General features: G+C 46.5%; 1 protein-coding gene across 28 annotated transcripts in view; it reads right to left on the bottom strand.

Annotated features, from left to right (window-relative positions):
• Tenm4 (teneurin transmembrane protein 4) overlaps window positions 1-25572 on the bottom strand; it is a 739850-nt gene that overhangs the window by 75445 nt on the left and 638833 nt on the right. For all 28 annotated transcript variants that reach the window (NM_001310762.1, XM_006507806.4, XM_030242547.1 and 25 more), the window contains 2 exons: window positions 23670-23816; window positions 11703-11919 (listed from right to left, as the gene is read on the bottom strand). In NM_001310762.1, coding sequence (NP_001297691.1) covers window positions 11703-11919; window positions 23670-23816 — 364 coding nt within the window. The remainder of the gene's footprint in view (window positions 1-11702; window positions 11920-23669; window positions 23817-25572) is intronic.

The raw sequence follows: 25572 nt of genomic DNA, 5'->3' as shown, positions 1-25572 counted from the left end.
TAAACTTTTCTCTGTTTGATGAGAAAAGCAATTAACACCAGGCTTGTAAGCAGCTGGTCTCACTCGTGTCAGCTTGTCCTTTCTGAAGGCAACAACAACTATCCACAATGCACCACATGCCTTGCTCCCCCACCCCCATCCCCAAACCACCACCACACACCTCACCTCACCTCACTCTGCACAGTCTGGCTAATACTAATTCAGTCAGTGTTTTCCTTCTGAGGCCCTTGGTCTAAATGCAATTACATGGCAAACCAGTAAATCAGGTGAGGCTCAGCAAAGACTTCCAGTCCTGTTCTGAAGGTCTCCCGATGTATTTATGTGAAATTATCTTTCCACTAATGGGAGGGATTTATTCATCAATTGTACTCAGCTGGTACTGAGAGAGGCTTTCTTTAATGGAGGACAATTGAATTTTGTATTGCTGGAACTTTGTCCTTCCAGTGAATTACTAACAGATCTCAGCGCCTCAGATCCTGGCTATGATCCAGCCTTCTGACATGTACAGTACTTTTGGATTCTGCCTGGATAGTAACCAGCCCTCTGTCGGTGGTTTCCATCATGGGGCTGCCCTGGCTACCCCCACCCCGTGCACATGCAGACCAGCATCCTCTGATTTATCTCTCTTGTGGGGATTTTCTGGTTGTTGGGAAACATTAAATCAGCGCCATTTGGCTATCATTTAGTCTCCATTCGGCAAACCAGAGCAGATGCAATTTTAGGGCAGGCTCCTGTGGATTGCTTTGGATTCTGCAGAAGATTAAGTTGACTCCCCCAGCCCCTGCAGGCCACAGAGGCCTCATGGCAAGACAGGCATTTGGCTCAGAAACCAAGCCCTAGAGGAAAACACTTCCATTCTATTTCTGTTTAACCAGGGTTTTCAGTTGTCAAGAGAACGCTGTTTAATATTAGGGCTTCCCTGGAGCAAAGGAGATGGGGAAGTCACTTTGTGGTGGTCTCTGTCTATGCTCCATGCCGTGTGCTTTCGTCAAGGGAGGTTTGAAAAGATGTGCGTGCTAGGCAGGTTTCCCAGCGATTGTTTTCTCTATGCAGTTATTCAACAGATACTACCAGTGAGATGTTGGTAAATGCTTAAGGATAGACGAGAAACCGAGAGAGAGGGAGTAGGAAAGTGAGAGGGCGAGGGAGAGAGGTGGTTGCAATCTTTGATAGTTACCCTTTCCTATGGTGTAAATACTCCCATCATGGACAAATTCAAGCTACCAACTGTATGCTGCTGGATACAAAGTTGGGAAGAGGTGCATAATGGAATGCGAGTATGTGATATTTCTATCTCAGAGATATATTAGTCTCAGACAAGTTCAAAAGCAATGATAATTATAAAATATAATAAAATACTTAGGAAGTGACAGGTTTTGAGTTATTTATAACCTTTTAATATCGTTTCAATTTCATATAGCTTAGTTTTTAAATTTTAAATCGAAAATCTTATTTTACACATATGAGTGTTTTTCCCGTATGCATGTCTGTGTACCACATGCATGCCTGGTGCACATGGAGGTCAGGAGAGGGCATGGGATCCCTTGGGACTAGAGTTACAGACTGTTGTGAGCCATCATGTGGGTACTGGAAATCAAACCTAGGTCCTCTGGAAGAATAGCTTTTGCTGTTTAGCAACCAGCTTACCAAATTTCTAAATATTTAATAATCAGTTCTAATGAGCTCAAATGAGTTGGTGCTTTCATTCCCCTGGGTCACTCCTCATACTAAAGGCCAGGTTTGGTGTTACGGCGAGAACCACTGACCAGGGTGAGAATCCTAGTCACTCTCTGGGGGGTTTCTCTATATCCCAGTCCTATATGTATGTATGATGCATGTGTTAGTTATTTTTTTTTTCCAATTGGATATGAACTGGGGGCATCTTGGAAGACAGAATCTCAATTGAAAATATGCTTCCTTCAGATTGGCCTACAGGCAAGTCTGTGAGGGCATTTTCATGATTAATGGTTGATGTGGGAGGGTCCAGACCACTGCAGACAGGTGATCCCGGGTTGTATAAGAAAGCAAGTTGAGCAAGCCATGGAGAACAAGCAAGCAAGCAGCATTCCTTCATGGTCTCTGCTTCAGCTCCTGCCTTGAGTCCTGTCCCCAAACCATTCATGATAGACTATGACCAGGACGTGTAAACCAGACAAACCCTTTCCTCCCCAAGTTGCTTTCAGCCATGGTGTTTTATAAGAGCAATAGAAAGCAAACTGGGACAATGGCTCTTGTTTTCTCCTTGGTCACTTTCTTGGGATGATGGAGAGAGGAGGTATTATTTCCTAGTCATCCTTAGAATGACTCCCACTGTCAGCACTTCAGGAAAGCTGTCACCAGCTCTTCCTGTTACAATTAATCACCCTTTCCTCTGGGCTCCTCTATACTTAAAAGCATCTCTCTGTGGCTTTGATGGTCCCACAATTACACCACTCACATTTACAAAGCCATCTCACATGCCTGGGGCTGACTCACTCCTAGTATATAGAGCAAGCAGGGGCTGCAGCTAAGAACTTGAAACCCACGGAGAAAATATTTGCTCAAGGTCACCCAGAGATGAACATAATTGGCTAAGCCTAGTTTCTCACGTACGAATCCTTACTGTGACTGTTGTGTCATGTGTCTACAGTCACAGAAATCCCAGGTACCTTCGATGAGCCGGCACTGCTGGCTGCTAGAGTTATAAATCCCAGTCCTTGATTACTTGCTAGAGCTCACAAAAGCCATTTTGAAATGCCTTAGTGTGTTTGTCCCTGTTATCAGAGTGTCAACACATGGAATTAGCATATGTCAGGCAGCTGGGACACAAAACAAGCAATTAGGCTGGGTGAACCCTGCCAGGAGGCAGTGCTCCTGCCAGGCCAGCTGGGGTGGTGTCACATATACTGGCATTAGCGCAACGATACACTCAGAGCCTGAACAAGGTGCCCTTGCTGGTGACTAGACGATCTGCCTGATTGCTTCCTGAGGCCAGAGGCCAGGCTTTGGAAAGAGAAGAGTCTGCCGGAGAGACAGCAGATGGATTGCTACCCAGCCCTCCCTCGAAACAGAAGCGAGCAGATCAAAAAAAGCAGCCTCGACCTCGATGCCACTCGGGGAAAGCAGCAGAAAGAGCCGAGGTTGGGAAGTCACAGCTCCTTGTTCTGACTCGGATCTAGGCGATTCTGGAGAGCCACCCACCTCTGATCCTCCATCCCTTCATCCGTTATCTGTCCTGAGGTTTTTCTCGATCTAGTGTAAAACAGAATCCAACAGAACTCTCAAGAGCTTCAACTTGTGCTTTCTCAAAGAGTTTTGATCATTTTTTACCTGGCACTATGCAAACAGTTCACACAGCCTTCAGACCAGGGGGCTTTCATCTTAATGAGGTTCATAGCATGCATGTTCTTGCCTCTGAGCTATTCTTGCTGTCTTCCACAGACCTTGTGTACTAGAAATGTGCCTGCTCACCTTTCAGATTCAGCCACAGCATTTACCAAGCAGTGGCCACCATTCCTGCCTCTCGGGGATACTTCTGTAGAAAATGAGTCACACAATTAAGACAATCTTATTCCCAAAGTGGATTCTACTCCACGTGGATGGGACTAGCCACATTTCCCTCAAGCTCTTTTTCCCAGCACTGAGCATGGCTGATGTTCATTTTCAGTAGGCAAAGGAAAATATCGTCCAAGGGGCTGTTTGTCCTAGAATTTGAATGCATGGCGTGGCATAAGCTTTTAATAAATTATTTACTGAATCATGATATGAGATGCTTCTCTTACAGAAGGTGAGGTAGTGTCTGAGACCCTGAAGCCACTTGATCTTGATAGGGTTGTGGTTAGAGACCCCAGGCTGAGAGCTGAAACTTCTTCCCAAGGTGGGCAATTTCTGCCCCTGGATAGTTCACTTGGCTTCTGCTTGCATAACTTGTTTGAAAAATAAAATTAACAAAAATGCCAGAAATCATTAGGTTTTAAGTTACTGTTTGAGGTATAGTGTATAAACAGGTAAAGGAAATGCTAAGTGGAGGGAGAGAGTCTGCAACTTCTTTCCTTTTTGGTTATTTAATGAAAACAGCTGGCATTCAGGGCATGGGAGAAATCATTAGGGATCTAGGTAGCAAATTCTAAGTGTACGTTTTCCCTGCCTACTAGTGTTTGCAGCTCTGTGCTGCTGTTGCTGCTGCTGCTGCTGGTGGTTATGTAAATCACCTCACCTCACAAGGTGCTTTAAGTGGATTTATAAGCCTGACTTGTACGAAACCTTAAACTGTCTTCTGTCAGCTCCTGTTGATTGAATGAGATTTTTTTCAGCACCAACCACAATTTATCCAAAGTCTGTAAGAGATGTGTCTATAGTCATACTGCTTTTAGAGGAGGCTGGGCTCCCAGCCCAGCCCAGGTTACTCTGAGCCAGTGCTCTGTAGCGTGAAGCCTCTTTGTGTGTCGTGCTATGTTAAAGAGATGGTTAGAGCCAGTTGGAGATGTGGAGGGTAGCAACATCTTGCTGAAGAGGAACTGAAGATGCTGAACTTGGAACACGCATGATGCAGTGAAGAACTGATGCTTCTACTATTTACAAGTCTATGACCTTTGGCTTAGTGATTGGGCTGTGCCTTGGTTCTTCAAGTTTTAAAGAAGGAGCCACCAACTGAGCCCTTCTGCGCTGTTTTGGAAGCTGGGAGTGGAGAACTAAACCCATCATGACTTATGGAAAGTATTCCTAGCAATGCCTGACAAAGAACATACCATTGGTGAATGTCTTGTGTTGTTTCTGTATACAAGTATCTGGGTATTTTATCTCATTGACTCTTTAAAACAACCCAGTGGCAATCAGAAACTTCAGAGTGAGTCTCCTCTGTCCAAGGTCACTTGTCTCACTTGTCCCAGACCTTGATCTAGGTCCCTTCTCTCTATGCACTAGATAGTCTTTGCATCACCATATCGTCCTGTGCTAATGCTTCCCGTGATGGACAAGGAGGAGCATGCTTAAGCTGCAAAGCAAACAGAGATGGTAATTCCTTTTGAAATCAATAAAGGGATGATCAAGTGGCCGAGGAGGAGTTGTTAGCTGCTCGTCAGGATGATGTGAGACGCCGCTGCCTGCATCCTCAATTGAATCCACCTTGTTGCTTTATCATCATAAACATTCATTTCAATGTGGGGAGGGATTTTTAAAAACCAACATGAATAATATATTACGGCTGACATTTTGGAGGAAGCAGGATCTTTATCTTTTTCCATCTTCCAGTAGGTAATTCATCAATGTCTTTCTTTCCTTTTTTTTTTTTTCCTTCCCTTTTTGGTAACTGATGGGGTAGCCTGTCAGCTCAGCTTGTTTTGAAAGTGCAGGAGTGTAATTCAATAATAAATCCACTCAGAGGCCAGCTGTCAGGAAGCTGCTGTTTATCTGCAGTTCATTAGAAGATCCTCACTGCTCAGCCCCTTCGAGGGTCTTGGTTGGTTGTGTGAGGCCTGGGGACAGAAGTGGGGGCAGGACTCTGGGGTGGGGAGTGAATGCCCACCTGTGACTTGGTAGCACTGACACTTGGGTGTGGTTTTTGTTTGGAATAACCTGCATATGATGTCACATATATGACCATTTCTGTTTTCCCACTACCTTATCCTTTTGTAAACTCTCATATTTAAAACTTCTGAAAAAGTTGGGTTCTACTTAAAGGCTTAGCAGGAATCTGAGAGGCATGCTGGTTGTTTCCCCTGTGCTCAAAGTTGACCTTGGGCCTTGACTCAGACACGATGCTTGAATGTAGTTTGTGACCTTTCTGAACCCCTGCCCTTCCATCCCCTTCCTGGCCTTCCTCACCATGTGTTCCCTTCCCCTGCAGGCCCTTTGTGCAAACCACGTTCCTTTACTTGACTTGGTAAGCCCATCTTGACCTCAAACATTAGACCATGCCTCCCCAAGAATATCACCCTAATTATTTCCCAGCTCCATTAAAGTCCTCTGTTTTCTGGTGACCCTGGAAACTCATCTGTTCCCCATCTTGGTTACACACACACACACACACACACACACACACACACACCCATGCACACATCCACAAACACACACAAGCATACACATTTCACACACACTCACACTTCCTCACACTGTCACACACATTCTGTCATGTACACACATGTGCACACATTCATATGGCTTCATGCATACCTCTTACTATTTTGGGTGTTCCCCTCTGTGCTCAGCGTGTCCTATCAGCTGAGTCTTGCAACATCTTACCCACTGCTATGTGCTGACTGAGTGAGCTGACAACCAGCAAGACTTGTCAATGTCATATCGTTTCTCAGACCTAGCCAGGGTCCTCAAATGTAGTCTCCACCTACATTCAAATAGCTGAGCCTTCAGCACACATCTGGGTGGTCATTTTGTCAATACATCTTCCTGAAGTCTTTCAAATTGTCTAGCACTGGTAAGAAGCAACTTCTCATAGAGGTGGTAGCTGCCCTGCACCCAGCTTCTTGGCCTTCTTGGTCTTGCTCAGACTCTGTATGGTCAGAAGCAGAAACTGCTCTGCCCTGGGGGATTCTGGGAGAGCATCAGGCTGCCATCTCTTTCTCAGCTGCCTGATTCTGGCTTTCATGGTTGGTGTCCTATTCTCTTTCTTTTCTGTCTGGATAGCTGGAGACCCTTCTTCCATCAGAAACCCCAATGGCTCTTTGCCCTCTCACTCAAGTCTCAATAGCAAGAGTCTCTCATCATCTTTGCCTATGACAACAGGCAAATGGTGTTTATGCTACTTAATCTGGTAATGGTAATGCCTAGGCTTGCGTGTATCCCCACTTTAGGAACCCCCGAGGTTATTCATAGCTCTATCACTTTATGAAGTCATAACACTTGCAGTATAAGAGTGTCAGAACCACTGTCCTGGTTAAATCAATTGCTGAATATGTGGTTTAGCCAGGTATTGTGTTAGGTTCTTGGCTATGTGTGAACTGTGTTATGGTTTGGATAGGAGGTGTTTCCTAAGAGAAACATGTGCCCAAGCCTCAGTCCTTAGTTGGTGGACCTAATCAATAAAAGATGACTGGATCACAAGGACTCTGACCTAATTGATGGCTGGATCCACTGATGGAATCATAATAATTTCCTATACTATTGGGATGGTGAAAACTGCAGGAGGCGGGGCCCTAGCTAGAGAAAGCGCATCACTGAAGGGCATGTTCTTGGGGTCTTTGTCCCAAGTCCCTCCCTGAGTCTCACTCTACTCCTGGTTACTAAGAGGCAAACAGCTTTGCTCTGTCACACTCTCTTGCACCCTGATGTGCTGCCTTTCCACAGGCCCTCTGCAATTGACTCTATTATCCATTGGACTGACACCTCAGAACCGTGAGCCAAAACAAATACCTGCTGCATTTAAGGTGTTCTCTTAGGTATCTGTTGACACATCACTAGCTAACTTTAACAAGAATGCTGGGGAAAGCCTTCGCTGTTTCTCATTCTGCTCTGAAGTGCTTCTGCCTCAGCCATCCAACCACCACTGCATTCCCCCATCGGGACACTTCCTGAGGAGCTGTAGCTCACCCTACCTCTTCCATGACTTCTGGCACCACATAGGGTATATACAGAAGCATAAGGATGTGTCCTCTATCATACAGCTTCTTGAGTTACGTATCCTTTGAGGACTCTCCTGACTCTTCATATAGGATGTCAGGATATGGGTTAGATGCAGGCTTATTGCTGTTACCCATGGGCACTGAGGCAGGCCTGCCTCTCCACCAGCTGCACCCTGATGTCACTGGATTCCTCGCTGGCTGATCCCAATGTCAGCTGGCTGGTGAGAACATGGCCTTCTCTTATCCTCAGATAGTGATTCGACAGTCTAAACCCATTTCTCTCTGTATGTCTACCTGACTTTTCTGGAGGGCAGCTGATTCTCAAGCTTTGCTTCCGGTTAAGGAGGTGGAGGTGGCAGCACTTAGCCATGGCCTCCGTTACCCTACCGTTAGGTAATTATCAGAGGTGTTTCCGGGTAGTGGGTGCTCCAGGTCGAGGCTCTGTGTACTTCTTTCCATTTACTTTTCCCGGCAACCCCCTGACACACACGTTATTCACGCAGTCTCTCAGATGATGAGACTGGACCTCTGACTTCCGAAAGCTTAAGGTCCGAGCCTCCCTCCCCCTCCTCCCCGCTCCCCACCCCCCCACAAGGTTACACAGCAGGGAAAAGGCTGCATCTGCCCTTCGGTCCAGGTCTGTCTGATTGCGAGGCTTGTGCTAACTTGATGATAACACTACCTTCTCTCTATAAAATCTCCTGCCAGGTATAGCTCTTTTACCTTTAATCTTGTCTATGGCGGCTGTGGAATGTTTACTCTGTTTCGTGTATGCATGGCTTATGGTAAAGGCAGAGAGGACACACTCACTGGGCTTCTCTATTACACTTACAGGAGTCGGACTCCACATCACCCCAGTGGCACCAAGAAAGAAGGGTTTTACTTCTGCACCCATTTGAGGCCATCGGGTAGGCATCTGCTGCTTGGTGTTTCTGATGACTAGTCACCTGGGCTTATTTTACAGAGGGACGTTTGGGAAATCTACCGTGATGGATGGCTATTTCTTCTGCATCTAGATGAGTAAGGAGCGGGGGTATCATGACTCGGGAGAATGTCAGGAGACAGCAATTCCATACTAACATTTCAGAGCCTTCCATTATCTATTCATTTGTAGAACAAATATCCCATTACGGGCCCTTGCTGAGGTGTCATGGGTGTGGAGGGATGAATAGCCTCTGCCTTTGGAGTGTATGAAATTTAACTGAAGGGAACAGATGTATAAGCAAGGATCCGCAAGCTGTCTTCTCCAGCTTCCGCTCCAGTCTGATGTCTGGCAGGTGATCTAACCCTGCTGGAACCTGAATCCTCAGTATAAAACCAAGAAAAATACGTAATGTGCCCATCTGCCCACTCCTTCCTTCCATACTTTCTTCCTTCTCTCTCTTCCTCTCTCCCTTTTATCTCTTCATCCCTCAGGCAGTTTATGTCCATATACATTCCTTAAGCAGCTACTAAATGCTTTATGAGTGAGATGTAAGACTTTCCTAGAACACACAGGTTAGAGGGCTGGCAGATCCTGGCGTGCCTCACTTTATTTAGTCCTTCATTGATCCATGTACACAGGGGTGACAGAGCCAAGAGCTGAAGTGGAGCTTGGCTTTGCATGTTCCCCTAGCACCGGCTTCTCAAGTCTGTGTGAGCATTCTGTATTAGAGAAACAGTGCAGAGAACCCAGGGAAGGTCCAATGGCATCTCACAGGGCTTAAGCAACAGGCCTAGCACGTAACCAGGAGGATGCCCCGGACACATGTTCCTGCTGGCACACAGCAGGCTGGCATAAATAGGGCACTTCCTAAACAGAACAGCTACAGGCAACTGACAAGCCGTAGCCCTAATCAGATGCCATATGGGCCGGTCATGAAAGGCTGAGCAAGTAAGGTTTTCCTTGGTAAGAATATTACTTATATCTGCAGTAGATTAAAAGAGCTCATGCCAGGGGAAGGGCTACACGCATACACACAAAACCACACAGTTGGATAAGATAGCAGCAGCTTCCTGTTTAGGAACAAAAGCAGCATTTCTGGTCAAAATAAATAAATAAATAAAAATTAAAATGTCACTTTTGCCTCTTATTCTTGCTATTCCTAACTCTAGCATGTGACTGGACTTGTGCATGTGGGAAAGCCATTCTACCCCTTTTGGGGTGTGTTGAAGAGTGTGCCCTCTAATGTGCCCATGAATCTTTGTGTGTGGGGTGGGGGGCTGGGGAGTGGTCAGAAGTTAGGTTGTGTGACTTCTTCTACAGCTCTCTGCCTTATTTTTCCAGAGAGGGTCTGTCTGTCATTGGACCTGGAGTTTGCCATTTCAGTTAGAGTGGCTGGTCAGCAAGCTCTGGGTCCCTGCCTGACTCCCTTCCCTTGGAACTTCAGTTTTAGCTGTGTGTCTCTGCACCCTGCAGAGTGGTTCTGTGGTTTTATGTGGGTTCTGATATGTGTGTGAATCTATGCGTGTGTGTGTCTGTGTCTGTGTGTGTGTGTGTGTGTATGTATGTGTGTATGTGTGTGTCTATGTGCCTGTGTCTGTGTGTCTGTGTCTGTGTGTCTGTGTGTTGGGGGTCAGAACCTAAGCCCTCATGTTCTTCAGCAGACACTTGACAGAATGAGCCATGTCCTTAGCACTAACTCCCACACCTCTAAAGGGGTGGCCTGTTGGTTGCTGCTGTATATCTGACCCTGTCTGGGTGCAGAGGGCTTCTTTCCTTTAATTTCCCCATATCCTTGTGCTCAAAGCGAGGACTGCTAGGGTAGCATGGGTGGGCTTTGAGGTTAGTTATAAGGCTGTACCCAAGCTCCACTATGCACAGAGGGGAGGCCTTCAGTGCTCCCGTTTACACCTGGGACCACAGAAGCCACTGATGGGGCACAGTGGGAGGAATCCACTCCTACACCTGCTCCTGGAGCTTGCACTGTGAGGTAACAGGTTCCCATAATGACTTCCAGCAGGCAGCAGACACCTCCTCCCGGGAGCCTCCCTACCTTACCCTTTCCCTGCTCAAGAGGAAGCCATCAGCTTCCTTCTGGCTCTGCTTTAGGTCCTCATCCTGGTGTCAGATAACAGCACCATCCACCCAGGCACCCACACAGGAGACCCCTCTCTCCATCCTCACACTGGTCTCCATTCAAGCCCCACTGATTCCTCATTCCGGCAGTCACATCACTTCCCATTTCCCCTCAGGATAGGGACCCCTTGGCACAGAAGTCCTGAACATGGAGGCACGTGATTGGTGACTTCCAGAGTCACTATGCTGATTCACGGTGAAGACATGCACACGTAACACTATATCGGAAGACACGCCAGAGAAACTACTGTAAATATTTCTTTCTGGCTACTGTGTTGGTTCAGTGCCCTGACAGGGGAACAGGGAACACAGAGCCATCTGATGGCTCCAGGATCCCTCCATGCCTCATGCCTCATGTCTTTGTGTGAACTCTTTCCTCTTTCCTGTGAGCCTCTCCTCTTTCATTTGCTTACTTAATGGTCTCTCATCTTTAAGTGTTATTTCTCCTAAGTCCTAGATTCTCCTGCCTAAGAGCACCTCCTGTGTGCCCCTTAGGACCCTTGCCACACATCTTGGCCAAGCACATTATAACTGTATTCATTTTCTACCCCAGTAGACAGTAAGTAACCACTTGGCAGACAGTGTGCCCTGCTTGGTTCTGTCATTTTAGTACCCGACCAGGCACAGAGTGTGTCTCAGTGCTAAAATATCCAACGCATGATACAACTGTCAAAGAAAAAACTGTGTGGACATGTGGCCTGGGGTGTAGCCATGGTCCCAGCTTCCAGGTTAGTGAGGTCTTCCATCAGCTCTGAGGGCAGACAGTGTCAAAGCCCGTCAGCTCATGTGGAGACCACAGGATCAGAAAGAGCTGACTGCAAAGTGGGTATTGATCCACAATTCCCCTCAGACCTCTGGTTTTTCGCTCTCTCCATCTATCACCCAGTGGGAGTAGCACGGCTTTGCTCATAATAATTCGGAAGGCCTTGACAGCAGTTTTGTCAGTGTGGGTACTGGAGGCTGCTTCTTTGCCTCTCTCACAAACTCCTTAGGACCTCTGAGGCCCACCCACCTTCTCAGGCTCCTCATGCCCAGAATGGACTCAGTCTCCCCACAAGAGCAGCCCCTAGAGCCGAGCCCCATGGACTTACCCTCCGTCAAAGGGGTTCTCCCCGGGGATGCTGTGTGTGCTGTCCCTGCCCACGAGGAACTTGATTCGATCGTAGAAGGAGTTCAGGTTCTGCTGGGATACAGGGGCCTGTGTCTCTTGGATGATGTCCAGGGGGTCAGGGGAGCCTAGGCACAGCGGGTTGACATGACAGAGAGGCTGGAGGCAGCAGTCAGGGTCCATGCAGTCCACCAAGCCATCTGCAAGGGCGACAGAGCATGTTGTTTATACAGCTATGTTCAATAAGCCATGTTTGCCTCTTTCTCTCACTGGCCAACTTTAAATACAGACATAAGCCTAGGCTGCTTCAGAGCACAAGGAGAGCCAAGTACTTCAGACCTTGCTCCAGCCTTTCAGACGCTACATTAATAGGTGCTACATTAATAGGTGATAAGTAAGCATATGGTGTGCACGTTCTTCCCTCCTCTGAAGAGTCAGTGGGAAGAGTTTATAGGAGATTTCGGAGGAGAGAGAAAGTATGAACACCAGAGATGCTAAGCTAAAGCGCTGGTGTTCAGGGAGGAGCAATGGATGAGGCTGCTGTGTTGGCTGAGACAGCCATGCTAGGCCATGTGGTCCGTGCTAGTGAGCTGAAATTTTACCCTCAGGCTATAGGAACCCCTAAAGTCTAGAGATAGAAGGTGACTTCATTTGGGGCGCACTGTTAAAACTCACAGGCCACCCAGGAAGGATTGTGGTGCTGAGGTTGCATGTATAGAAAGCAAAGCAGCCTGCTTAGTGCAAGCAGCCTACAATGGAGAACGAGCAGTAGGTGGTTTTGAGAGACGCTTAGTAGGTAAAACCCAAGACCTGGTGGACACCTGACTCTGGGGTGAGGATGAAGCAGGGATGCTAAGAACCCTGTAATTGTAGCATCTCTCGCAGCTATGGGATCATGTGACCTGAGGCAGGTGCAGCCCTCAGCCCTTCAGAGGCCCAACCCTGCCTTCGGTGAGTTGTCATTTGCATGGAGTTCTCTTTACCACATGGATGGAGCTCTTCAGGATCCTAAACTATTCCAGCTCATCTAATTTTCCAAAAATGGAGAGAGAGAGAGAGAGAGAGAGAGAGAGAGAGAGAGGGAGGGAGAGGGAGAGGGAGAGGGAGAGGGAGAGAGAGATTACCCCTGAATACAGATTTTTGGCTTCATTACTGAAAGGTACTTTTATAGTTCACAAATAACAATTTAGGATGGGCAACAAACCCAGACATTAGAAGATAGTGACCATGATAAGGGACAGGAAAAACCCATCGTCACATCTGTGTGTGTTCTAGGCAGAGATGGGGTGTGTGGCGCCTGGGTTCAAATCTAGGTTTGACTGGTTATTAGCTGTGTGACACTGGAAAACTTTAACTACCCTGGATACAGATGTGCTTTGGCCATCTCTGTTGTATCCTTAGCACTTAGTAGACATGTTTTAAATGGCTGTTAAATGAAAAAACAGCAGCAGCAACAACAATCCAAGCAATCAATTAACACATGAAGCAGGAGACAACATGAAGTACTAGTCTGCAAATGCCAGACAATAACATCTTCAATCAGCCATATTCATCAAATGATGTGATGGTAGAATCATTAGGATGGAGACTAAAGTTCACATCTCAGCACTGTGTGTAAGACTGGCCCCAGACAACTTGCCAGGTCTAATCTGAGTACCACTGTCCTCACTAATAATGTGGAAATAATGCTGGCACACCTGCCTCACTTCTATTTCCAGGACTTAGAGTGTGCAGTCTGCATCCTCAGGGCATGACATATACATTGGCTAGCCTTAGGTCCTCGCCTTCTCATAGGCTGAGTCACCTCTGGTCTACCCTTCTATATCATAGAAGAATAGAGGCAGAATGCGCAGTGTTTGAGGGAACTTATCTTTAGTCAAAGGCTGAGCTTCTTGGTTGACCGAATCCCAGCACCCCCTTAAGTGTATTAGGGACAATCATCCCTGACAATATTCCCCTGTCCTTCCCCCAACTCCTGTATAGTACCCAAGAGTGTGTGTCCTCCTAGCAGGCAGCACAGTGAAAGTGTCTGGATTTCAGAGCTAGACAACCGGGGACCAAATATCAATTGTGAATATTCCCACTGTGTGATCTTGGACAAGTCACTTAAACTATCTGGTCTCAGCTTCCTATATCTTTCTTTCTTTTAAAAATCACTACCTTTAATCTTAGCACCTGGGAGGCAGAGGCAGAGGCAGAGGCAGAGGCAGAGGCAGAGGCAGAGGCAGAGGCAGAGGCAGAGGCAGAGGCAGAGGCAGAGGCAGAGGCAGAGGCAGAGGCAGAGGCAGAGGCAGAGGCAGAGGCAGAGGCAGAGGCAGAGGCAGAGGCAGAGGAGGCAGAGGCAGAGGCAGAGGCAGAGGCAGAGGCAGAGGCAGAGGCAGAGGCAGAGGCAGAGGCAGAGGCAGAGGCAGAGGCAGAGGCAGAGGCAGAGGAGGCAGAGGCAGAGGCAGAGGCAGAGGCAGAGGCAGAGGCAGAGGCAGAGGCAGAGGCAGAGGCAGAGGCAGAGGCAGAGGCAGAGGCAGAGGCAGAGGCAGAGGCAGAGGCAGAGGCAGAGGCAGAGGCAGAGGCAGAGGCAGAGGCAGAGGCAGAGGCAGAGGCAGAGGCAGAGGCAGAGGCAGAGGCAGAGGCAGAGGCAGAGGCAGAGGCAGAGGCAGAGGCAGAGGCAGAGGCAGAGGCAGAGGCAGAGGCAGAGGCAGAGGCAGAGGCAGAGGCAGGAGCAGTTGGATTTCTGAGTTTGAGGCCAGCCTGGTCTACAGAGTGAGTTCCAGGACAGCCAGAGCTACACAGAGAAACCCTGTCTTGAAAAAAAAATTGCTACACATTCTACAGTGTGTGGTATATGTTTGTGTGTGTGTGTTTGTGTGTAAGCATGTACCATAGTGTGCATAAGGAGATAGTCCATGTGAGTTCTCCCCTTCCACCCTGCTAGTCCTAAGGATGAAGCTCAGGTTGTTAGGCTTGGTGACAAGTCCCTTCACCCATGGAACCGCTTTACTTGACCAGTTTCCTATGTTTCTTATGAGCCTAATAAGAGTGTCATGTAAGTTTCCATCCCACAGTAAACTGTATAGCATAGATCCCCAAATCCAACACGGTATGGGATATACAGTGGGTGTTAATAAGGGATAGTTTCCCTTTCTGACCCTGAACCTAGAACATGGTTCACTAAATGGTGTGTGTGGGGGGAGGGGTGTTTACCTGGCAGAGCCACCTGTGTTTCTCACCTCAGTATTATTTTGGGTGGCCTGTCTTCTCCCTTGCAGGTAGCACTGCCAAGCAAAGCACCCACCCTTTCCTGAGTCAGCAGGTCTCATCCCACACTTCCCTGCTGCCCCCATCAGACGTTGCTTAAACACATAATTACAGCCCCAGCAGAGGGTGATTTGCATTCTGCTATTGATGTTAGCATGACAGCTTCAGCTGCTGCATCCATAACTCTGCAGAGACGCTCCATTATTCAATCCCAGCGAGCGGGGACGTTGACCATTAAATCAGCTAGCACAATTGAAGGGCCGTGAAAAGTCATGGCTAATTTGAAATTTTATTAGCTCCTGCCTGCTCTTGTTTACCACCAAAGTAGTCCTTGGAAGCCAGACTTTTACCTTTTTATAAACACTGCTTCCTTCGTGGCACCTGGGAGGGACTGTTTCCTGTCGGGGTGTCTACTCTCCATTTGTGGAGAAGGTGAGCCAGGAATGAGAGGGTGGTTCTCATCTGCACCAGGTTGATGAAGCTGACAAATGACAGTGATGCCAGGCTGGGCACTGTGGTAAACACTTTGTGATGAGCAGTGATGACCTTGGCTACTACTTATTTTAAGAGGTGGCCACTGTCATCACTGTCACTTCACAGGGAAGGAACCGCAGGTCAGAAGTGGTAAAGTTGACTTAGTGACTACTCATAGAGTACTCATAGAGGTATCCTGTAAAGAAGCCGAGGAAGGATTTGAACTCAGTTCTTTCAGGTGTATTAAATTTTCTTTGAGTCATCCTGTCAAGAACTAGTTTTCTAAGTGAAGGACAGGGACACAGAATGCACTAATGTGCGATGCTCAGTGGCACTTAAGGTGATTTCTCTCCAGCCAGATGGTCACACCCTATCCAACTTTGCATTGTGTGACCCTGTACAAGCTGCTTAATGTCTTCAAACCTCAGGCTCCAGACCTTTAGCTATGCATAATGACAGACAAAGAAAGCTGCTTCATTCTTTAGACTCACGAATCTGCCCCACTGCCAGGTGGGAGGCTTCCTTTTGGGTGTCTTACGACAACAAAACAGATTGTCTAGAAAAGTTGTAGACAGACAATCTGTCTCCAGCCTGGGATACAGCATGCATGCTCTATAGAAAGCCATGCATCATAACTTAGGCATTTTAAGATTGTGCCTTACATGAGTTCTGGAAAATTCTCCTATAAACTGGGAATGTTCCTTTATTTCTCTTTAGCCCTTTCTTCAGGATACTCATAAAAGCTTAAGGGGCCGTCTCCTATTTCATGCCTTTCAACCCTTTCATTTCTGCCTTTTTTTATTTGTGTCCCATTCTGATATATTTCCTCAGACTTCTATTCTACTTCACTTATTTTTCCTTCATTTGTGTCTGGTCTGCTGTTTAATTTGTCCCTTGGGTCATTAATTTAAGTGACAATACTTTGAGATTTGCAGATGGTCTCTCTGGGCCTTTTTAAATGGGGGCCCCCTCTTTTTCCTTCCCTGATGGTGGATTGTTCCATCCTTAGGGTTTTTTTTTTTTTATGTATCAGTTTATATCTGTAGTCATATAAAAGCTTATTTATGGTATACTTGCTGTTGGATTAAGTTCTTGGGAGTGGTAATCCTCTTGTATGGCATAGCTGTTAACCTCAGCCTGTGGTCAGCCACCTCCTGACCTCCCCTAGCACAGTTTCTGGTGACTTCTGCCTGCTGTGCCAGGGTGCCACTTACCTAGGATGGCTTCTTAGGTGGGGTTCTTAGCTTGGCATTAGTACTCTGGCAAGCAAGATCAGACCAGGACCTTTGTGGTGTAAGCGCTGTCTCTCACTGATGGCTCTTCTGTCCCCTGGCTCTGAGACTGAGAAAAGCCTCCGTGCCATGCCCTTTGCTCTAGCGGGCACATACTTTAAATCGAGCCTCTCGGCTCTTCAGTTTTCTGTTTAGTGTCAGCAGTAGTGTCCTACTGTGAACATACCCCTGTCACCATGAGTGTGTCATAGCTCTGTGCCTGCTGCCCTGGCTTTCAGTTTCATTTTATTTCTGAGTTTCAGGGCACCCTTGTCTCCCCTACTTTCTCCTTTGCTGAGTTTTAAAAGGAAATTGTTGTATTTTGTGGTCAATAGGGTGCTATGATGACCTACTTGGGTATTTTGCTGGAAATAAATGTCCAGCAAAAGCTCCGAGCTTTTACTTTCACCTGTTAAATGAATCAATGTGAAACCTACTTCACATGATATGGGGGTAGAGGGGGTGGCAGTGAGAAGCTCCTATGTAAGGACTCAGCCAAGGAAAGTTACTAGTGGCTTCTGACAGGTACTTCCTGTTAGCAAGCATCCTGGTATCCTGGCAACCAGTAGCCATTTGATGGAGCCCTGATCTCTTCCTCTGCATACATTCCAGGCAGGATTCTGGGTACAGAGTGACCTCAGAGGACTGAGATGGATAAAGCCAACTATGGTGACACATGAAAGGTAAGGTACTAGAGCTCTCAAGGAGCTTTCAAACTAGTATCATTGAAAAGGAGATATCACATAAGCCACACTCTTACCAGAAACTTCGGGATTATGGAATTGCTCACTGTGTGCACGGTGGGTTAGCGACTGATACCAGACCAGAAATTCTGCTTGCCTGTACCCTGTTATGCTGATGCTTTGTATGCTTGGCAAATGCTTGCTGAGCAGTGAATGCAGGCAACTTGTCTACCATCGTATTTAAGTGAGACACCTATTTTGAAATGAATGGGGCCCACAAACTTCATTTACAAAGCATTATACAAGACTGGCATTTAGGAAAAAACTTTGTTTTTGAAGGTAGCATATGAATATGCCTGTTCCACAATATGTGTGTATCTGTGTGCATGCATGTATGTATATATGCGTATTTATGTATGTATGTATGTATGTATGTCTTTATATATATGTATGTGTGTATGTATTTCTGTGTTTATGTATTTGTGTGTATGTATATATGTATTTAAGTATGTTTGTATGTGTGTACATTTGTATATGTGTATGCTCCTGCATAACTCAATTTTCTTAGGCAGAGATGATAAGTTTTAGAAGACATGTATGACAAGGAGAAGCCATGCTTTGGAACAGAAGAGTAAATCCTGGGGAAGAAGAAATCAGTCTGTAATTTTGGAGACTCTGTGGTTTGAAAGGTTTGGTATTTTCTGAGTACCTCATGACTCACTGTGTGAGGCTCCCAAGTCTAACAGATCAGTGTGGCCAGGCCCATGGGGGGTGGGAGCTGTGGCCGGAGCCACGCAGGAAGAGCTCATCCCTCTCTCTGGGAAGAAGGGAAGCCCAGGAGATGGTGAAGACCTCCCAGGTAGGGATCCTCCCCAGCCCGGGGTGGGATATATCCTGGAAGAGAGAGAATGCTTAAAAGCAGACTAGGATTGCTAAGAATAAGCAGTTTTACTGCGGCTGCTTACAGGGCTCCTTAAACTGGTAAGTGCAAGTCAGGGAAGAGCCCATCTGTCTTTCTGCCAGCTTGCATCAGCCAGCCTCATCTTGCTGTTCTGTGCAGTCCGGCCGCAGAGCTAGCTGTCCTACAGGAAGCTGTGAGCAGCCCTGGGGGAGGCCCTGGGGAAGGAGAGAAGGGTGTGGCCCCTCCCCCTTTCTGTACACATCCCAGAGAAGTTTTTGTCATTTGCTATAATGGATTCTGTGCCTTCTTTCAAAAGGACTTGTGAAATCTTTATCTGCTCTTTGGAACACAAGATTTTTAAAGGTCAATTTCTTTCTTGTCTCTTATCATGAGAAACGTGGTTTAGAGATAGTCTGGAGGGTGACCAGATTGTAGGGCTTTGTGTGAACGCTCCATCCTCACAGTGGGAGATGGGGGGTAGGGGCAGAAGGGGAGACAGGGAACTTTGCTCTCCCTTTTCTTGAAATTTCTCCTGGGCTGCATCTGTCAATTTGGGCATCGCCAGCCATGATTGTCTTTCAAGGTGCCAAGAGCCTCAGTAGAGATTATTACACATTGAAGCTGCTTAGAGAAACCTTATCAAAAAGGATCTGACTGCTTAAATTCCAGCAGAGCTTTTATTCTGGCATCTTTATAGCTCCTGCCTGGTCTAGCTCTCCTGCTGATCCGCTGTGTGAGGCTTCATATCTTAACTGCATTTCTCCTAGACTCCATTTCCTTGTATGTAAATGTTTCTGCCTACAAGTGTGTTGGGAGGAGCAGTGAAATGATGCACATGTAGACTTTTTATTCCACAAATATGTAATTGTTTAGGATACATTTCTTTCTCAAGGCCAGGTCTTACTTGGTAGCCCATGCTAGCCTTAAACTTATGATCTTCTTGCCTTAGTCTCCTAATTATTGGTGTGAATCACCAGACCCAGCATGCAAGACAGATTTTAATAAAGAAAATTGGAAAAATAGTCAAGATTCACAAAGAATGAAAAAAATATGGTACCTCCATGTGCAAGAAGACAGAAAAAAAACTTCACAGAGGGCAAAATTTCAATGAAAAATAGTTATACATAAATATATATTTTATGATAAACACAATGCCCTGTGATTTCGGGCAGAAAGGATCAGGAAGAGAGCTGACACTTACAAATAACAAGTTGAGTAACTCACTGGACATCACACAGTAAGAAGAGCCTGGAATCTGAATCCAGGGGCCAGGCTTTTCATCTTTGTGTTATGTTGACCAATCACAGGCACTTTAAAGTCAAACCTGTAGTTCTTACTGTGACCCTGCAAGGGAGGCATCACCTCCATAGTTCACGGTCACTCTGCATGGAGGAACTACCATTTCACCGTCTTTGAGATGGGGGTGAGACGAATTCTCATGGATGGTCACTGTGTGTCATTTGAGAAGATGCATGTGATAGCATTTCATGCAGGAATTTGCACAGGGTAAGAGATGAAGAAGGTAGCTATCATCTGCAACTGAGACTCACGGAGAAACTGGTGCTAAGCTAGTGTCAGGGTCCTAGTGCTTGCCCCTCTGGGCCCACTCAGCAGCCAGCTCCCTTGGGTGAAATCTGAGGCATTCAAGAGGCACAGAGCAACTCCACAGAAGCTTAGGAGACCAGCTGCTTCCTAGTCATATTCAGGATGCTTTCTGCTTTTCAATTCAGAGAACAACCAACCACACGTGAAGACAAAACAAACCAATAATACTCTCCCAATTCAACCATATGGGCAAATTTTTTTTTTTTTTTTGTCTCACAGATTAAAAACACTGGAATAGCATTCTTAATGAACCTTGGAATTCAAGTTGAATTTTAAAAAGATTACTTTAAGCCTAGAAAGTTGGGGGGGGGGTAAAGGGGGGAGGAAGAAATGGGAGTTCTCAGGTAGCTTGAAGGACCTTGGTGGTTGACAAGGGAGCCAGGTCTGAGGTTTGGGTATAGCAAAGGCTGTAATGCAGTCAGGCCAGGCCTCAGAGCCACTAGCAGACCGTTTTATCCAGTGGCATGATCTGGGTAGAATAGAAGCTAAGCTCTTGTGTCCTTCTCCGAGGAGATGGTGAGGGACATCAATACCATGTTCCTCTCAATGTCACCCTACAAATCCACCACTGAGCTACAAGCTGTCAAATGACACTGGAGTTCTCCTAGGCTCTAGAAGCCTCTGAGACAATTTTTCAAAGCCTCTTCATTTCTGGGCAACAATCTCCACATTTTTGGAAGAGCAGAAGTCTATATGGGAAGAAGCAGCCTTCTAGATGTATATAAGGCCACATGCAGTAACTCAGCTGGAGTTCTAGTGTGGGCCATGCTATTGGCTTTCTGTGTGACTCTAATGAAATAAATGAGGTCACATGTCTGGGTTCCCAACTCCTTGTCAATGTCATGCAGGGGAGGAGAAGGAGGGAGATAAAGTTCCCTCTAGACTAGATTCAACATTAAGCTCTGCTAATTTCTCCTTCAAGCCCTGAGTCATTTCAAGAACTCAGTGGGCCTCTTGCCCTTTCCCCTTCTACCCTGAACTACTTTCTGGTATTATGCTGAGTCCCCTGCCTCAGCAGACATGAAGGTGACTATTTCATTTTGTTTCCATTAGATGTAGTCATTTGGACACCAATTTCTTCTAATCTGATTGTCTCTGCTTGGGCAGGGCTAAGAGATTAAAAGGCCAATGAGGATAATCTTGGGCCCTTCTGGTCCTGTAGTTTATTTTATCCATGCTACCTTACAAAGTAGGGATGCTCTGAACCTCTGAACTCTCCCAATGGATAGAAATCCCACTGAACTTATAAACTTAGAAGATTCCAAAGTAAGGTAAGACCTCTCTCTCTTCACATTTGAGAACCGAATGCCAAAGACATGTCCTCCCGAGATGGCTGTATCTCCAGTCGTGATGACCCATGGGCGAGGATTCTTCCTGGCACTGCATCTAAGTTCCCTTCCAGGCATCTGACAATATCAGCTGAATGCCTGGATGCTCTTCTACAACAGCAAGAACCCACAGTATCACAGTCACCTCCCGTTTCCTCTTTCTAGATTATACATTTTGCAAGGGCAGAGACTGTTAGATTTATTTCCGAAGCCCTGGGAGCCAGGGCCTGATGCAGTGCAGATGCTCGGTGAACATTTGTGGAGCAAATGAACAAACTCACAGCACAGCTTTTGTACAGCTTTGCCACAAAGTACGTACAAACTCATTTCTATAATATGCTTCAAAAACTACATGTTCTCCTGCAATTGGGGATTTTCTGGTTGTTCTTTTTTTTTTTTTTTTTTTTTTTTTCTTTCTTTCTGCTGGCTCACTTCTCAGAGCAGCTGGAGAAGGCTCTGTTTCCCTAGGGTCTAGATCATTTCCTATAACACTGGGGCTTTTGCTACTGTGGGTCCAGGTTTTCTGGGAAAACTGTGTTTTGTTTTTTTTTCCCAGGGCTGGCTGTCTCTGAAGCATGGCAACCAGGGTGTATAGTCTGGTGCTCTGTTTTATGGAGAGGAATGAGCAAGCCCTGGTTTGTAGCCTGCTCTTGAATGTATGCATGTGGGGGACTATGTGTTCTCTCAAAATCGCAAAAACATTTAGTTCTGTAGCTGCCCAGATGTTCCACAGCTGTTTGAAAGCTGGGCCAAGACCCTGGACTCTGGGGAAGAGAGTGACTTCCTGGTGGGGGTTCTCTCTCTCTCTCTTTTTTTTCATGACTGTTACTGTTTATCTCCGGCCTTGTAGCTGTACAGACAAAACACAGCGGGATGCTGAGGGTATCATACAAACAGGGAAGCTGACCTCTTTCCCACAGACAGAGCCTGATTGCTCCCTCTTACCTGAAGACCAGGATGCTCCATACCCTTGCTTTCTTCCCCCTGCCCTTTTCTGTGAGATCTCTTGAGAACAAAAGACCCCTTCACCTTCACTCAGTAAAATTCCTTCCTGCCCCAGCATCCTCTTCCTGATAAATATTTTCCTGCTCCCACAACTAACACATAACCCTGCCACAGCACTTAGCATAATCCATTAACACGCAGCCTTGGGGCTTGCTCCTTCCTGTGAGCTTCTGCGCCTGGTCATCCACAAGAGACTTGTCACATTTGGGCAGATGAGACATGCCAAGTTTCAGCATGATTAAGGGACATGCCAACACTGTGGGATTTCAGGAAGACACGCCTCTCCGCCTAGAGATCGGGGCCCAACCACAAGGGTCCCTTGTTCATGATTATTCTCATAGTCCTCATCTGAGGTTATCTGGGTGGCTGACTTCTGGATTTCGGCAGTGGACAGAATGACTGAAGGGTAGCTCAGCTAAACATCAATGCTATAAAGCAGCTATTCTGGGATTCGAAAGCCAATATTAAAATATCATTATACAATATTACAATATTACACACTTGACCTTTGACCGTTATAGGGTTTGAGACTGTGGGAACATTCTAGGTAGGAAATTTCCAAAAAGTATGATGCTGAGTTTCTAGTTCACCAATTTCTAACATATCTATCTGACTTTTTTTATTTTTCCAGGAACTCCCTGAGGTTGGTAGAACCAGAGTCTTCTAGATGGGAGTGTGGAATTTACTATGGTTGTTGTAACGCAAGTTTACACAGTAGAAAACTGAAAGCTAATTTTATGCCTGATATAAAGACTTGATTAACCTTCATGGACAAACTACCTTATTTCATAATTGAGGAGAATAAGGCTCAGAGAAACCTAGTACCTTGCCTACAGAGGCATGGGGAGTTATAGCCAGAGTTGGAATTAACATGGGTTTTCACCCTGAATTAACAAATATTCCATAAGACTAAACCCCTCCCCCCATCTCTTGGGCTTTGATTACCCAAAACTTAAAAAAATCTGCAAAGCAGAGGCAGGTTTTATCCCACAGGGATGAGAGAGTGTGAGAGGAAAGTGTCCCTTGGTGTCTTTGAGAAGGGTCATCTCCAGAATCAAAGGAGAGACCTTGATCAAAGTAAATGACCCTTCTCCCCTAGAGGAGGAGCCTACACAGTGTCTGAGGTACAGAGGAGGACTGCCTCTTCAAACCCTGGCCAGGCAACCAATCTGGCCACCAATGGGTTAACTGGATGCTTCTCTGTGCCTTCTCTCCATTGCCAATAGATGCCAATCACTTTCACTTGAATCAAAATCCAGCAACTACTGAGAGTACCCATTCCTTAGGCCACCCATGCAGTCTTTGGTGCCCCAAGGTCCTCTCACTCTGGACATGGATGTTGGTGCCCTGCTAACCCAGCAGTGTCCACCCCTTTCCCTCTGTCTCCTACTCGGGGGAACTGGCCAGGGTCCACGGGTGCCAGAGCCCTACCTCCGTCGTTGTCCTTGCCGTCTCCACAGCCCGTTTCCATGGATGTGTCGCAGCCAGTCCCTCGCCAGCCCAGCTGGCAGACACAGTGCCACCCATTCAGGTCCAGGGTACATCTGCCATTTCCATTGCACAAGCCAGGACAGCCCTCTGCAAGACAAAGCAGAGAGTCAAAGACCGGTGCCCAACAGTAACTGCTACCCTCTGCACTCATGCCGGACCTGCTTGTCTGTATGATGCTTTCAAATCTATCAATCTCAACAGCCTTGGGGGCAGGTACCACGAAGAATCTTCACCTCACAGAGAAGGCAACAAAAGACTCAGGAATAAGGAGACTGACTTACTGAGGGTATGGTCAGAAGTAGTCGAGGCAGGTCTAGAACACCACAAGTGACCAGCATTTTGGAGCTGCGGTTAATGGATCAAGCCTGCTAAAATCTGACCAGGAATGTCCTCCATCCATCCTTGAGACTGGCTCATTCTCCTGTGGTTGGTCACCTTGTCTCTTGGCCCACAACTCATAGAGATTCTCCAGCCTCTGCCTCCTGGGTGCTGGGATTAAAGGTGTGTGCCTTCGCACTTGGGCTTTCTTTCTTTCTCTCTCTCTCTCTCTCTCTCTCTCTCTCTCTCTCTCTCTTTCTTTCTTTTTCCAGTTCTTGCAACTAGGTCAACAACTTTAGTGGACCTCAAACTTTTCAATTATTTGGCCTTAATTTCTTCTAGACAACTGTCTTGGTTTTGAGAAAAGGGCTTGGGCCTTCTATTATCATTGCATTTATATTATACTTTGAAAGGGGCTGTATATAAGAGGAGCTCAGGGGACTGCCACAACCTTGGCAAACTCCTGCTGGTCTCAAGTACAAAGGCAGGTCCACACAGGCTGCCCTGTTTGCAAACTGCTACCCACCTGTCCCATGCTAAGCATCTTCTCTGGGCTAGCTACAGGCATAGAGATAAATGATACCAAGCTGTGTTCTTGAGGAGCAGGCACACTACTACCAAAGGATAACAAAGTGCTTGGATGAGGGGGCTAGGAACAGCCATGGCCATCTGAGAAGACACAGATGACCTCATCAGGAAGGACAGGACAATGCTTGGACCGTACGGTAAGGTGGCTACATTTTAGTGCTCATCAAGTAGACTCACAGAGTTTTGATTACTACCTTTTCAAGCCCTGTGGAGTTTGTGGTACAAAGGTAAAAAGCAGAAGGTCAAAGGTAAAAACTATTGTTGGGCAAGACTCATGACCTGAGTTTGACCTCAGGAACCTGGGGTACAAAGAAAAAACTGATTCTTAAAAATTGTCCTCTGATCCCCCCCACCTGTGTGTGTCATGGTATGTACAAGTCCTGCACGCTTTGGTACACGTGTGCGCACGCACACGCGCGCACACACACACACACACACACACACACACACACACACACACACACACATTCAATAAAAAGGGAAGACATTTACAGTTAAGAAATTTTCTGTTTCACAGTTCACTTAAGCTTCTGTTTTTCATTCTAACTCCTTTCCTTTCTATCCCTTCGCTTGAGCCCTTACTTTCCTAACAGCCAACCCTCTTTTATGAGTTCCACAGCTACCAAACTATGCCACCCCTGGCTTCCTTCTCTTCTGTGCTCCAGCCTGGTCTCCAGGGAAGGCTTGAGTGTGAAACAACTTTTTTCTCTAGAACACTTAGCTTATTATACTATGATGAACAGCAAACACCTATAAATTTGGCTGTAAACTAAATATTCTACTGTGAAACCAGACAAAATGAACCTGTCACCTCTTATGGGGGCTGTTTTTCCTTTCCTTTCATTCACTCTGTTTTTTTTTTTTTAAAGGCAGGGTCTCACGTAGCTCACATTAACTGCATTCTTGCTGTACAGTTGAGGATGTCCTTCATCTTCTG

This window comes from Mus musculus, chromosome 7 (assembly GCF_000001635.26).
Source record: "Mus musculus strain C57BL/6J chromosome 7, GRCm38.p6 C57BL/6J".
In the NCBI taxonomy this organism is placed as follows: domain Eukaryota; kingdom Metazoa; phylum Chordata; class Mammalia; order Rodentia; family Muridae; genus Mus; species Mus musculus.
The sequence above is the reverse complement of the archived record's forward strand: the minus strand, read 5'-3'. Positions and strand labels throughout refer to the sequence as shown.